This window comes from Doryrhamphus excisus, chromosome 16 (assembly GCF_030265055.1).
Source record: "Doryrhamphus excisus isolate RoL2022-K1 chromosome 16, RoL_Dexc_1.0, whole genome shotgun sequence".
Classification (NCBI taxonomy): Eukaryota; Metazoa; Chordata; class Actinopteri; order Syngnathiformes; family Syngnathidae; genus Doryrhamphus; species Doryrhamphus excisus.
Genome location: NC_080481.1, coordinates 18,723,666 through 18,740,374, shown reverse-complemented (window position 1 = coordinate 18,740,374; position 16,709 = coordinate 18,723,666). Strand labels below are relative to the sequence as shown.

Here is a 16,709-nt window from a genome sequence, read left to right as displayed (position 1 = left end):
GTAATAATTACAGGGCCAAAAAATTCTTTTTTTCAGTGTGTCAGTCTAAATTGCTCTGTAAAAAGTCACAATTATGAGATAAAAAGGCAAAAAAACAAGATTAAATTGGAAATGATGAGATAAAAGATCAAAATGATGGCATAAAAGTGAAGACTATGAGACAAAAAGTCAAACCTACTCAATAAAAAATCACAATTATTCAATTTAAATTGAAATTGTGGGATAAACGGTCAAAAATGTGAACTACAAAGTCATAATTATGAGGTATAAGTCAAAACTATTCAGAAAAATTATGAGATCAAAATTGAAATTATGGGATGAAAGGTCAAAATGATACTATTATAAAGTCATAATTACGAGAAGAAAGGTCAAAATTTTGACATTAAAATTTAAATTAGGAGATACAAGTCAAAATTATGACATTAAAATTTTAATTATGAGATCAAAATTATGGCTAAAAGTACCAATTATGAGATAATGGGTAAAGGTCAAAATTGTGCAATACAATTATAAATAAAAGAAAAAATAATAAATAAACATAGTATGAAATAATTATAAGATTAAAATTTAAATTATGAGATGAGATGAAAATTCTGCAATAAAAAGTCCTAATTATGAGGTTAAAAAAGGTCAAAACTAGTAGATAAAAAGTCAAAATGTGAAAAAATGTTTGTATTTTTACTTTACTCATTTTTGGATTCATTTTTGCTTTTTTAAAGCGAATCTTTTGTGACTATTTTTAGTTGCAATGTGCTCTTTTCTTGTGTGATGGTAAGATGGTAAGAAAAAGTACAGTACAAAAGTACATTTTGCAGCAGGAAAAAAATGAAAAAAGGCGAGAAATATTGAGCCATGTGACGTCATCGGAGGGTCCACGCCTCCTGCCGCAGAACATAAAAGCCGTTCTCCTCCGTCCTCCTCATACCGGACCGGTCCGTGTCCACCTGGCGTGCGTGGCCAAAGTCCTCCCCGGTCCCCCCTCGCGCGCGTCCAGCCGACATGGACGCCAACCGGACGCACTTCGGGCGCGACGCGCACAGCCCGGGAGCTTTGGGGCAGAGACTCCGGGGGAACCTATCTCTCTTCCCGAACGGCACCACCGCCCCCGAGGCGGAGGACCTGGACGTGAACACGGACTTGTGCTCCAAGGTGGCGGTGACCGTCATCTACGCGCTGGTGTTCGCCGTGGGCTCGACGGGCAACGCCGTCACCCTGTGCACCCTGCTGCGCAAGAAGAGCCTGCAGAACCTGCAGAGCACCGTCCACTACCACCTGAGCAGCCTGGCCGCGTCCGACCTGCTCATCCTGGTGCTGTCCATGCCCATCGAGCTGTACAACTTCATCTGGGTCCACCACCCGTGGGTGTTCGGGGACGCCGTGTGCCGCGGCTACTACTTCCTGCGGGACAGCTGCTCGTACGCCACGGCCTTCAACATCGCCTCCCTGAGCGCGGAGCGCTACATGGCCATCTGCCACCCCTTCAAGGCCAAGAGCATCATGTCCCGCAGCCGCACCAAGAAGCTCATCGGCGGCGTGTGGCTCGCCTCCTTCGCCCTGGCGGCGCCGATGCTCTTCATCATGGGGCAGGAGGCGCGCCGCGGCGAGAACATTTGCACCGCCACCGTGGCCCCCGTCACCGTGAAGGCCGTGCTCCAGGTGGGTGCCCGCCTCCCGTCTTTTGGTGTCCCGAGACGTTCTCGCACAGGAACTGGAGGAAATGCAAATAGTCTGTTCCGGGGTGCACTTGTGGCCGCCAGGAATAAAACTTTATTCAGAGTACAGGCGATGTTGTGAGTCGCATTGGAAACATTCTCAGAACACAGAACATGACACGTGGAACATGGAACGTAGAATTGAGAACATAGAACATGGCACATAGAATGTCAAACATAGAACATGGCACATAGAACATGGCACATAGAACGTCGAACATAGAACATGACACATAGACATGGCACATAGAACATGGAACATAGATGTGGAACATACGTAGAACATGACACATAGAATGTCGAACATAGAACATGGCACATAGACATGGAACATAGTAGTTGAACATAGAACATGACACATAGACATGGCACATAGAACATGGAACATAGAATGTCGAACATAGAACATGACACATAGAACATGGAACATAGAATGTCGAACATAGAACATGACACATAGAACATGGAACATAGAATGTCGAAGATAGAACATGACACATAGAATGTCGAACATAGAACATGGCACATAGACATGGAACATAGTAGTTGAACATAGAACATGACACATAGACATGGCACATAGAACATGGAACATAGAATGTCGAACATAGAACATGACACATAGAACATGGAACATAGACATGGAACATAGAATGTTGAACATAGAACATGACACATAGAACATGGAACATAGAATGTCGAACATAGAACATGACACATAGAACATGGAACATAGAATGTTGAACATAGAACATGACACATAGAACATGGAACATAGAATGTTGAACATAGAACATGACACATAGAACATAGAATGTCGAACATAGAACATGACACATAGAACATGACACATAGAATGTCGAACATAGAACATGACACATAGAACATGGAACATAGAATGTCGAACATAGAACATGACACATAGAACATGGAACATAGAATGTCGAACATAGAACATGACACATAGAACATGGAACATAGAATGTCGAACATAGAACATGACACATAGAACATGGAACATAGAATGTCGAACATAGAACATGACACATAGAACATGGAACATAGAATGTCGAACATAGAACATGACACATAGAACATGGAACATAGAATGTCGAATATAGAACATGACACATAGAACATGGAACATAGAATGTCGAACATAGAACATGACACATAGAACATGGAACATAGAATGTTGAATATAGAACATGACACATAGAACATGGAACATAGAATGTCGAACATAGAACATGACACATAGAACATGGAACATAGAATGTCGAACAATGTCGTTTTTCTCTAGAAATGCTCTTTTTTTTACCCCCTCACTTTTGCTATTTTTTAAAATGAAAATTCAAATATTTCAACTTCCATCCCAAGTCATCTTTATAAAAACGTTCTTTTAGTAATATTATGACTTCATTCCCATAATGTTGGGACTTAATGACCCCAGGCTCCAGTCCCAACAAGGGCCAACCGCTAGTGACAAATGTAAATCTTCTAGCATAATACTCCAAATGATTGTGAAAACCATCCTCAGGTTGTAAAACAAGTGGGTACCCTAACCCTGTATTCCTGTATTACTTGTAATCAAGTATTTGTATAGCATAATTGTGTTGGTCGTGTGCCCTGCATGTTACATTATTAATGTTAGCAGAGGGTCACCGTCCTGGAAGAGGAAGCCGTGCTTTGTCATCTGTTTGTGATGTTAAGCCACTTTCCCTCCTTCGGGGCCATGCACGCTTCCCAGCGCCGGGGCGGGTGGGTGGTGATCCCAGAAGCAGGCCAAGAGTCCAATTTGCCAAGTTCCGAGGGGGGGTTTTGTTTGTTTTTTTTTACTCTCAGCTCACGTTGGACCCTTGGAAACACTGCAAGAGGCGACGGCATGAAGCCAACTCAGCACAAAGAAGAACAACTTGGCAAGAAAACCCATAATACATCATACGTATATAATATGGATTGTATATACTGTATACTGTACAACTTTCTTCTCACCCCTCCCCCACATCAAATCTGTACAAAAACATCGATCATACAAACATAGAGAACTTCTTGATATCATTAAAGCCCTCTAGACATGAAATAACACCCATATAGTCACCTTTACACTCCTATTTCCCAAGATATTAGACATATTAAGAGAAAATAAGACATACAAGACATAGAAATAGACTTTTATTTACCACCTACAAAACACACAATTTTTTGAGCCCTCAAAACATGAAATAACACCCGTATAATGACTTGTACATTCCTCTTATCAAATATAGTCGATATAATCAGAGACAATGTGACTTATGAGACAGAGAAGACCTGTTTACCACCTTTTGCAATATTATTGGAGCCCTCTGGATATGCAATAACACCCCTATAGTCGCCTTTACACTCCTATTACCCAATATACGTGGTAGACATACGTACATACATTAGAATAAATATGACTTATAAGACATAGAAAAGCCGTTATAGATGTTATGAAATCTTCAAATCCACTTTCTTACATTATTAGAGCTCTCTAGACATGTGATAACACCCCTGTAGTCACCTTTGACCCAATATGCTCAACATCATTAGAGAAAATAAGTACACAAATATGCTTTTAAACATTGTTATAGTCACCTTTACACTCCTATTATGACCTAATATAGTAGACATAATAAGAGGAAACGTGACTTCCAAGAGATAGGAAACCGCCAGTTGTCAACATACATTTTAACATTATTATTATTTTAACATCATTAGAGCCCTCTAAACATGAAGTAAACATGAAATAGTTGCCTTTCCAATATTCCAATTCTATGCTACTGAAGTTGTTGATGTTATTTTTGAGCCACTAATCGCTGACGGGTCTATTTCTGACTTCCGATTTTCCGTGGGCCCCCCGAGCGTTGTTGGTGTTCCGCCAGACGGATTCCCCCGGCTTATCTGCTCCCTGACTATTAACGAGCGGAGGGGGTGGTATTTATCTTGTCCTCCTCGCATAAGCGTGCTGGGACGCTTCTTGTATACCCAAGCAAACATCCGTCTCACTCTCGCTGCAAATATTTGCACAGGTTTGACATGGCTAATGCACTTGGTAGATTTGTTGACGGCAGGCCCAAAGGGTCTGTCTCTCGTCTCCGTGCATCCTGTCGCTTCTAGTCGGGTGTTCATTCATTCATTCATTTTCTACCGCTTTTCCTCACGAGGGTCGCGGGGGGTGCTGGAGCCTATCCCAGCTGTCTTCGGGCGAGAGGCGGGGTACACCCTGGACTGGTCGCCAGCCAATCATAGTCGGGTGTGAGTATCTAAAAAAAAACAAAAACTGGTAACATGACAAGGAAAAGTCTCGTAGTCAAAATGTGAAAGGGTGTTTTGGCGCCACCTAGTGGCTGCAATCATTGTGAGCTTGCTGTGACGTACGAGTCTGTGTTATACTCGACATAATCCTGGCATGTTTCACGTTGTCCTGTGACGACTATGTGACGACTATCGCTTTTGTCCGCCTCTGTCACACGTAAAGCAACCGATGGAAGGACGAGCACGGCGAGCAGCCCTTGGCTTGGAGCCAACGCTAATGAAAGCAAAATCATTTCATCAGCATGACAACTTTTTCTCCTCCGATTTTTGGTTTTATTTTTGTAAAATTACTACCAATTTTTTCCCACCTATTTTGGCTGTTTCACAAACATTTCAACTTTCTTCTTGCATAAAGTTGGTAAATAATATTATGACTCTATTTCTATGGGCATTTATTCCCATAATATTCTGAATCTAATCTTTGGTCCCATAATATTATGATTTTATTTCCATAATATTGTGATTTTATTTCCATAATATTACAGCTTTATTCCCATAATATTTATGAATTTATTCCTATGATATTATAACTTCATCCCCAACCTCATTTTCCAAAAATGACAACCTTTTTTTGTTTTGTTTTGTTTGGTTCTTCAAAAAAATATAATTATGTGTTTATTCTCCTTAGATTACAGCTTTTTTCTGTAATATTTCTGAAGTTACAGATTTTTTTTCATTATTTTAGTTTTTTTTAAATGTTATTTTTTGAATGTCCCGGGACACACTTTGGACACCCCTGATACGGACACTCCTCTTGTCCATGTGATGACTTCAGGCGAGGATTATCTCCCATGGCGGCTTTCATTTGGGAGAGATGGACAACTGAGATCAAGTCTGGACGGGTTCCTGTTGGGGAAAAGCACATAGGAGGCAAAGCGGATGCTAGCGATGGTTTCAGAGATGAACTTGTTGATTTAGCAGATCGGCTCACATATTAAAAATCACATGGGTCAAAAAACAGCTGAAAATGTAGGTGAAAAATATTTTTTCCATTTCCAACAAAGGTTTTGGTAATTTTAGAAAAACAAAAAACAAGATCATTTTCATTCATTCATTCATTTTCTACCGCTTTTCCTCAAGAGGGTCGCGGGGGTGCTGGAGCCTATCCCAGCTGTCTTGGGGCGAGAGGCGGGGTCCACCCTGGACTGGTGGCCAGCCAATCACAGGGCACATATAGACAAACAACCATTCACACTCACATTCATACCTATGGACAATTTGGAGTGGCCAATTAACCTAGCATGTTTTTGGAATGTGGGAGGAAACCGGAGTACCCGGAGAAAACCCACGCATGCACGGGGAGAACATGCAAACTCCACACAGAGATGTCCGAGGGTGGGATTGAACCCTGGTTTCCTAGCTGTGAGGTCTGCCCGCTAACCACTCGACCGCCGTGCTGCCCGTCATTTTCATAGCATAAAATTCTAAAATTAAAGAAATGTTTTGAATATATTTTTAAATTGTAATAATTATGAGAACAAAACAAAACTAATATTTGTAATTTTTGGAAATTTTGATTGGGGAAAAAAATTATAATATTATTCTTCTTTGTTGATTTATTTCAGACATGCATGCAATGTTACATTAATGTACATCACATATACACATATATAATATACACATCATTGCTACACATGTCTGAAAAGGAGCAGGAAGAAGCAAAGCTTATTAAATCCTACCTTCGCCACGGCAGAGCAGTTGCCAATTCAGTGAGTGATTTTTCTTTCTTTGTCCACACATATAATCACAGAATCTTACACAAAACAAAACAAATAAACAAACAAAAAGAGCAAAGTGGGAAAATGGGTCGAAATCCCAGGACATTGCTGAAGCACACCATCATCCCCGCCAGACAAAAAAATTATGTCATTCTAGTAGCGTACAGATGATTTATGAAAGAAAGAAGGTGTTTCTTTTTTAAATATATTGTACGTTATTGGAATAAAGTCTAAATATTATTGGAATAAAGACAAAAAGTAAAAAAAAGCAAAAATGGGGTAAAAAAAAAAAGCTCTATGTGACAAAGCTGAGATGCACTGTGGAAGACAGCAGGTAGTACTACTTACTTGGCAGTACTACTCCTATGACCATGCATGATTGAAGACAAAGTAGGAATGTCTGCGTAGGAATGTGAGCGCGTACGAGTGCAGCAGTGATGGAGTGTTGCTGCCTTGAACCGCTGCGTGTCAAACTCTTTAGTTTATTTTCTGTCCGCCTCACGGCGAGCAGCCAAATGATGGATATGCCAGCGTATGAAGGATCGGGAAAATCAGCATCTTCAGCTGCCTGGCGCCTCTGATAATGTTAATTAGCGTCGTCGCCCGCTGCCACGACGACGTGACGTGCTTGTCTGACGGCGTACGTGACGCTAAAGGCAAGTGTCCTTGCCGGAGGACGTCTTTGTGTTGGTGTCATCCCGCAAGGACACAACCGCAACAAAAGGACCACATGACTGAATGTACCATACCATATGACTCACTTCGATTACAGCACCATACCATATGACTCACTTCGATTACAGCACCATACCATATGACTCACTTCGATTACAGCACCATACCATATGACTCACTTCGATTACAGCACCATACCATATGACTCACGCCGATTACAGCACCATACCATATGACTCACTTCCATTACAGCACCATACCATATGACTCACTTCCATTACAGCACCATACCATATGACTCACTTCCATTACAGCACCATACCATATGACTCACTTCCATTACAGCACCATACCATATGACTCACTTCCATTACAGCACCATACCATATGACTCACTTCCATTACAGCACCATACCATATGACTCACGCCGATTACAGCACCATACCATATGACTCACTTCGATTACAGCACCATACCATATGACTCACTTCCATTACAGCACCATACCATATGACTCACTTCGATTACAGCACCATACCATATGACTCACTTCGATTACAGCACCATACCATATGACTCACTTCCATTACAGCACCATACCATATGACTCACTTCCATTACAGCACCATACCATATGACTCACTTCCATTACAGCACCATACCATATGACTCACTTCCATTACAGCACCATACCATATGACTCACTTCGATTACAGCACCATACCATATGACTCACTTCCATTACAGCACCATACCATATGACTCACTTCCATTACAGCACCATACCATATGACTCACTTCGATTACAGCACCATACCATATGACTCACTTCCATTACAGCACCATACCATATGACTCACGCCGATTACAGCACCATACCATATGACTCACGCCGATTACAGCACCATACCATATGACTCACTTCGATTACAGCACCATACCATATGACTCACTTCGATTACAGCACCATACCATATGACTCACGCCGATTACAGCACCATACCATATGACTCACGCCGATTACAGCACCATACCATATGACTCACTTCCATTACAGCACCATACCATATGACTCACTTCGATTACAGCACCATACCATATGACTCACTTCGATTACAGCACCATACCATATGACTCACTTCCATTACAGCACCATACCATATGACTCACTTCCATTACAGCACCATACCATATGACTCACTTCGATTACAGCACCATACCATATGACTCACTTCGATTACAGCACCATACCATATGACTCACTTCCATTACAGCACCATACCATATGACTCACTTCCATTACAGCACCATACCATATGACTCACTTCGATTACAGCACCATACCATATGACTCACTTCCATTACAGCACCATACCATATGACTCACGCCGATTACAGCACCATACCATATGACTCACGCCGATTACAGCACCATACCATATGACTCACTTCGATTACAGCACCATACCATATGACTCACTTCGATTACAGCACCATACCATATGACTCACGCCAATTACAGCACCATACCATATGACTCACTTCGATTACAGCACCATTCCATATGACTCACTTCGATTACAGCACCATACCATATGACTCACTTCCATTACAGCACCATACCATATGACTCACTTCGATTACAGCACCATACCATATGACTCACGCCGATTACAGCACCATACCATATGACTCACGCCGATTACAGCACCATACCATATGACTCACTTCCATTACAGCACCATACCATATGACTCACGCCGATTACAGCACCATACCATATGACTCACTTCCATTACAGCACCATACCATATGACTCACGCCGATTAGGACAGGGTAGATCAGACCAATCTGATTTGATTGACTCCATTATACGATTATACGATGCGTAACAATACTACACTACTATACACGACTATACCATACAATTTGATTCATAATTCCACTGTCATACAGCATGACTGTTTTCTCGCCTGGCGTCAGGGAGAAGGTTCTGCAGCATCCGCTGTAGAACAAGCAGGTTTAGAGACAGCTACTCCCCCTGGCCATCAGACTGCTCAATGCCAAATAAGCCTCTACTAATTATTTGTACAAATTACTGTTTATGCTGTACATTGTTCATATTTGATGCAATGTATTTATTCTCCACATTATTATTTGACAATGACAATAATAAAGTCTATGTCTATGTCTACGTCTACGTCTACGTCTATGTGTATGTCTATGTGTATGTCTACGTCTACGTCTACGTCTATGTCTATGTGTATGTCTATGTGTATGTCTATGTCTATGTGTATGTCTACGTCTATGTCTACGTCTATGTCTATGTCTATACAATATGATATGCCAATCATCAGTGAGGTTGAGATCCACTCCAAGTTTGATCCAGTATGATTCAGGCCAATTCCCATGCGATACAGTATGGCAGGATTTCCTGTAACGATGCAATAGTAACGACCTGTATAGCTTGCTTACATATTCTATACCATAAATGTGGAATTATCCAACATAAGGGCAATTGGATGCATGGAGAGACACGCGAATGAACGCTGCGGAACGGTGCGTGCGTCACTCGTGTGACGATATCCACTCGCAGGTGCATGAAGCGTTGGCACCTAGCTAACATGAAACATTGCTAATCCCCCCCCCCCCCCAACACAACGTGTCAACGTGATCCAGGGTGAAAGCCGAGCCAGGCCACCATCACAACAGAGCACATTGTCTTGCTCTTGTGTACTGTACGTGTACTACGTGTACTACGTGTACTACGTGTACTACATGGATTACTCGATGTCTCTATGGACACAACACAAATTCAATTCTATATTTCTATGATTATTTTGTTGGATTAGAATTTCAGTTTTTATGTTTTTATGTGGCTGCACGGTGAACGAGTGGGTAACGTGCAAGCCACACAGCTAGGAGACCAGGGTTCGATTCCACCCTCTGGCATCTCTGTGTGGAGTTTGCATGTTCTCCCCGGGTACTCCGCCCCCCAGCCCCCCAGTTGTCATCGGTTATCATCACTCACATCGCTCAACTTTTGAGGCACATTTGAACAAAATTCCAAATTGTTCAACTTTGGAGGTTCAACTGCAGCCTGTTCTAATCCAAGGTAGATGCCAGATGCTGATGCTGATGCTGATGCTGATGCTGGATGGGATGCAGGATGCTGATGTTAATGCTGGATACCGATTCTGATGATACATGTTGATGCTGGATGTTGATGTTGATGTGGCTGCTGGATGCTGATTCCAATGCTAGATGCTGGATAGTGGTATTGATGCTAGATGTGGATGCTGATGCTGGATAGTGGTATTGATGCTAGCTGTGGATGCTGGATGCTGATGCTGGATAGTGGTATTGATGCTGGATGCTGGATGCTGATGCTGGATAGTGGTATTGATGCTAGATGCGGATGCTGGATGCTGGATAGTGGTATTGATGCTAGATGCGGATGCTGGATGCTGGATAGTGGTATTGATGCTAGCTGTGGATGCTGGATGCTGATGCTGATGCTGGATAGTGGTATTGATGCTAGCTGTGGATGCTGGATAGTGGTATTGATGCTAGCTGTGTATGCTGGATGCTGATGCTGATGTTGGATAGTGGTATTGATGCTAGATGCGGATGCTGGATGCTGGATAGTGGTATTGATGCTAGCTGTGGATGCTGGATAGTGGTATTGATGCTGGATGCTGATGCTGATGTTGGATAGTGGTATTGATGCTAGATGCGGATGCTGGATGCTGGATAGTGGTATTGATGCTAGCTGTGGATGCTGGATGCTGATGCTGATGCTGGATAGTGGTATTGATGGTCGATGCGGATGCTGGATGCTGATTCTGGATGCCGGATGCTAATGTTGAAGTTGGATGGTGGTAGCGGAGCCATCAGTAAATATAAGTAAATATCCAGAGACAAGGAGCTAAATCAGACAACTGAGATGCGAGCACTTGATCAACAAGGTTGGAGTCCTGTGTTCTTTGGTGAACGTGCGGCGCGTATAATAACTCACGGCGCTGAAAAGTGCCACCTTGATGTCATTTATCCCAGTGCCGCTTATTGTGATCAGCGGGGTGTCATCCCTTACACGGTGGGGCTATTCTGCGTCGCCGGCTTTAAACATGACCGCTTCCCTTTCAGCACTGGAAGTCAATATTTTTTAAGCCGAGCCCCCTTTGTGGCGTTTCCTCCACCCCAGCCTTTCCGCTTCAATCAGTGTCGGAGGCAGGGAACTTTCCCTAAGCATTGTTCATTAAAGCCATTAACATTTTTCATCCACCATTCCCTGCGTGGCTTCCATCAACATCCCTCACGTGACCTCTCCACGTAGCAACAAACCTCTGCAGCGGTGGGTGCTTCTCAATTATCCTTCAAGCATGAATGAAAACATTAGTCCCCTCTGCCTCTCGTTCTTCTACAGGATGATGAAACCTTCTCTTAAAGCTGTCCTATGATGACTTTGTAATGAGGCACAAGTGTGATGACAACCCTAGAACAGGAAATGGAACTCATGAATACTCATCAACACCTAATGGATCTTCTGTCTCCAACAGATCAACGCCTTGCTGTCCTTCATCTTACCCATGGTGGCCATCTCCACCCTGAATAGGGTCATAGCCAATCAGCTGTTGAGAATGTTCAGAGAGGCGGAGCAAGACAACCGCATCTGCATCGTCGGCCGAAACCCCACCATGCTCCACGTCTCCACGGAACCCAGCCGCGCTCAGTCGCTTCGCCACGGAGTTCTGGTTCTACGTAAGTGTCTTAAGTCGTTCGTGTTTAGTTTGTAGACTCTACGGGCTCTCTAATTCAGTGGCGCAGTGCAAGGTGGCGCCGGGAGGCGCAGTGGTAAGTTGGTCCATTATTATGGCCACCAGACCACATGAATTCTCCTTGTTGAGATTCCTTTGCGACTTTCACAATAAAAAGCGTGGGAACCTAAAAAAAGAAAATGTGAGAAGTTCATAAGGTCTCGTGACAGAAAACAAGCATGAGGCGTATGTGATCCAAAAAAATGACCTTAGAAGATTTAGTTGTTTAAAATCAAATCAAACGTTTGTTTGCACATTGGATGTAGAATTGGAACACTGGGAGTTTGTTGTGTTTGTACAATATGTATATTTATATAGTGTATATGTAGTGTATAATAGTCCATAAAGGGCTGCAGGCGGCCTGAGAAAAGAACGAGAGGGTGGATGTGTGATGACTGAATGCAGAATGGAAGCACATGAACGTCTTATTGAAAATCTGCCTGGGGAAAATGCAAACACTTCACAGTCTGTGCTACACTTTGGCACTAAATACATTGAGGGACGGATAGACGGATGGATGGATGGATGGATGGATGGATTCATGGAGACATGGATACATGGATGGATGGATAGACAGATAGCTGATAGGTAGATGGATGGATGGATGGATGGATGGATGGATGGATGGATACATGGATTCATGGATACATGGATAGACAGATAGCTGATAGGTAGACGGATGGATGGATGGATGGATAGACAGTGGGTGGACCGATACATGGGTGGACCGATACATGGGTGGACCGATACATGGGTGGACAGATACATGGGTGGACCGATACATGGATGGACCGATACATGGATGGACAGATACTTGGCCGGACAGATACATGGGTGGACAGATCCATGGATGGACAGATATTTGGCCGGACAGATACATGGGTGGACAGATACACGGGTGGACAGATACATGGATGGACCGATACATGGATGGACAGATATTTGGCCGGACAGATACACGGGTGGACAGATACACGGGTGGACAGATACATGGATGGACAGATCCAAGGGTGGACAGATACATGGACAGCAGATGGTCCATAGCCGGATAGGGACAGACAGACGGATCTTTGGTCCTGTGAAGTCTTTGCCAGTACAGAGCTCTCACCTTGCCGCCGTCCATTGCTATTATTTGGTAGTAATTGATATCATTGATTTTCCTTCCAAGCGTGTTGAGTGTGAATGGAGGAGGCGGTCCATCACGAGGTATCCGCAGCTGTACTTAAAAGCCAAATGAAGATAAATGTGAGCAAAGGGAAGCCAGTAAAAACCGCAATGGAGGAGTTTTAACCAATCTTTTAGAGCTGATCGTTAATTGGCTTTGCCACATTTGAATACAACAATTCATGTCATAAAGTGAAACATTGGAACCTTCCGTACTATGTACACAGAAGAGATAGTGAAAGTATTGGTAGAAGGATGCTGCCAGGGAGGAGGCGTAGAGGAAGACCAAAGAGGAGGTTTATGGATGTCGTGAAGGAGGACATGAGGGTAGTTGGTGTGGAAGACCGGCTTGGATGGAGGAGATTGCTTTGCTGTGGGACCCCTGAAGGGAAAAGCCCAAAGAGGAGGAAGAAGACTTCCAGCTAAAGGCCGATTCTGTCTGGTTTGTGTTCAGGCGCGGTGGTCATCGCCTTTGTGGTTTGTTGGCTGCCCTACCACGCCCGCCGCCTCATGTTCTGCTTTGTGAGCGACTGGTCCGAGTGAGTAACGGCTTCTCTCCTCAATGCTACAATATATTCTTCACATTAAATTCAAAAACATATATTATTATCATCCATTCTTTTTTTAAATGTGCTGTTTTGCACAAAAGCCACCCATCCTTTGTAAAATATGTACGTGAAATCTAAGATATATTATTAGTTACTACAATTAAAAAAACATTTTTTATTTTAAAATGTACTTCAAACATGTCACGGCTCGCCATGCAGGTGTTGCGATGCGAGCCCAGGTTGCAGAGATGAGGAGAATGGTGCAGGAAAAAGCTTAGCTTTATCTTTAAAGTTGGGCGAATGCAGCACTGGCATGCGACACGCAATGAATAACAAACATACAATGAACCAACCAAAGGCAACGCACCCGGCTCAACTAAATACAAGAATCAAATTGGCAACAGGTGCGCGGAGAAGGGAAAGTAAAAGTGACGAAACGCAGGACAGACCAACACAGGAAGAACAACAAAATAAAAGCATGAAAGCAGGAACTAAGGCAAACTACGTGAAAACAAAAACTGTCACACAGGAGACGATGCGGATTGTGACAAAACACACACAAAAAAATGATTAAAGAATTTTTAATCCTGAACATGGTGTATGATAAATTTGTTAAGCTTAACCTTAATCCTAAAATTATGTTATTGTCATCCATTAATTTTCTAAATTCACTGTTTTGCAAAAAAAAAAGGCCAAAGAAAAATCATCTAATATATTTGTAATAAAGTCTGCTGTGTGTGAAAGAGGACTATATTTACAGAACATGTATTTTTAATTTAATTTAACTATACTATTACTTGAAAAAATAAATAAATATAATTTATTATTTTATACAATTATGATTAATATTATTACAAAAAACAGTGATTCATGAATTTTCATATTGACTGGTTTACAAAAACGCACAAAAGACAGAAATGATTATATTTATTACTGATTTGCAAAAAAAAAAATATGTCATTTGTCTTGTGTGAAAATGTAGTAGAAAATGTTAAATGGGAATCAAATTTTTTATGCTAAAATGTAGTACTATTTTTGAAAATACATATATATATAATTTAAAAACATATATTGTTGTAACTATATACATACAAAACTTTAAAAAGTTATAAAATGGGTTTTTGGGATATTTGTGAAAAAGGATAAGTAACGCTAAAATAGCTGATGAAATGATAAAAAAAATCTGTATTAATTTCAATGTACTAGTTTACAAAGACGCGTGTATATTTGTGGATCCTTGGCTGTGCAACCAGAGATCAATAAAAGGTAACCATGTGACCCGTGTCATCCTCAGCGACCTGTACGACTTCTACCACTACTTCTACATGATCACCAACGTTCTCTTCTACGTCAGCTCGGCCATCAACCCCGTGCTCTACAACTTGGTGTCTGCACCCTTCCGCCAGGTCTTCTTCTCCACGCTGCGCTCTCCGTGCCTGCCGTGCGGGCGCCGCTCGCCCGCCATACGTCCCCGGCCTCTCACCCAACACTCTGTCAGCATCTCCAGCAACCACACCCTCTCCACCAACATCGTCAAGGAGACGGCCTACTAGAAAGTACCTTTCACGTAGTACTTTCTCCTCCACCAAACAGACGGTGCGGTTTCTGGATTGTCAGATCTGGCAGACGTTACAATTGCAGGTGTTTTATTTTGAAGGTCTGACTGGTCTGACCAGTGATGGAAAACAACGTTTAGTGTGTGTACTGTGTGTGTAGTGTGTGTCCACGTAAAGATTACACACCATCATTTCCAGCATTGTGGAGGGTCCCTTTGTTATATCCAATATATCCAATATATCCAATAAATCCAATATATCCAATATATCCAATAAATCCAATAAATCCAATATATCCAATATATCCAATATATCCAATAAATCCAATAAATCCAATAAATCCAATATATCCAATATATCAAATATATCAAATATATCCAATAAATCCAATAAATCCAATATATCCAATAAATCCAATATATCCAATATATCAAATATATCCAATATATCCAATAAATCCAATATATCCAATAAATCCAATATATCCAATAAATCCAATATATCCAATAAATCCAATATATCCAATATATCAAATATATCCAATATATCAAATATATCCAATATATCAAATGCTAACACGTCATATTTGGTCAACTCCACGACGTGCTCCACTCTGACTGCAGGTGATTTTAAAAAGAAATATCTCAAAAAGTCATGATATAGAAATATGGACAAACAGCTCAGAGGTTTATGGACAAGTTCATATACGACAAGTCATTATTGTATAATAATGGCTCATTAACGGGCCACCTGCACACATCAGGCTCTTCACACCTGGGTGACTCCTCACCCGGTGACTCCTCACCCGGGTGAGACTCCTCACCCGGGTGAGACTCCTCACCCGGGTGAGACTCCTCACCCGGGTGAGACTCCTCACCCGGGTGAGACTCCTCACCCGGGTGAGTTCGCTCCTGACAACTTCATCTTAGCGCTTTAAATGGAGTTTTCAGGCACTTGTTGCACCCCCAATTTGACTTTAAACAGCGTACATGTCACGGCTCGCCATGCAGGTGTTGCGATGCGAGCCCAGGTTGCAGAGAAGAGGAGAATGGTGCAGGAAAAAGCTTAGCTTTATTTTGAAAGTTGGGCGAATGCAGCACTGGCATGCGACACGCAATGAATAACAAACATACAATGAACCAACCAAAGGCAACGCACCCGGCTCAACTAAATACAAGA

At 42.1% G+C, this 16,709-nt stretch overlaps 1 protein-coding gene and 1 long non-coding RNA gene across 2 annotated transcripts in view; one reads left to right on the top strand and one right to left on the bottom strand.

Annotated features, from left to right (window-relative positions):
• Nucleotides 1-913: 913 nt before the first annotated feature.
• ntsr1 (neurotensin receptor 1 (high affinity)) lies at nucleotides 914-15,931 on the top strand. The gene is made up of 4 exons (XM_058050862.1): nucleotides 914-1,656; nucleotides 12,005-12,206; nucleotides 13,881-13,965; nucleotides 15,269-15,931. The coding sequence occupies exons 1-4, from the start codon at nucleotides 1,000-1,002 to the stop codon at nucleotides 15,525-15,527; spliced, it is 1,203 nt and encodes a 400-aa protein (XP_057906845.1). The 5' UTR covers nucleotides 914-999; the 3' UTR covers nucleotides 15,528-15,931.
• The window catches only part of LOC131104084 (uncharacterized), a 33,633-nt gene continuing 20,824 nt past the window's right edge, over nucleotides 3,901-16,709 (bottom strand). The window contains exon 4 of the long non-coding RNA XR_009119729.1: nucleotides 3,901-5,897. This is a non-coding gene — a long non-coding RNA (uncharacterized LOC131104084). The remainder of the gene's footprint in view (nucleotides 5,898-16,709) is intronic.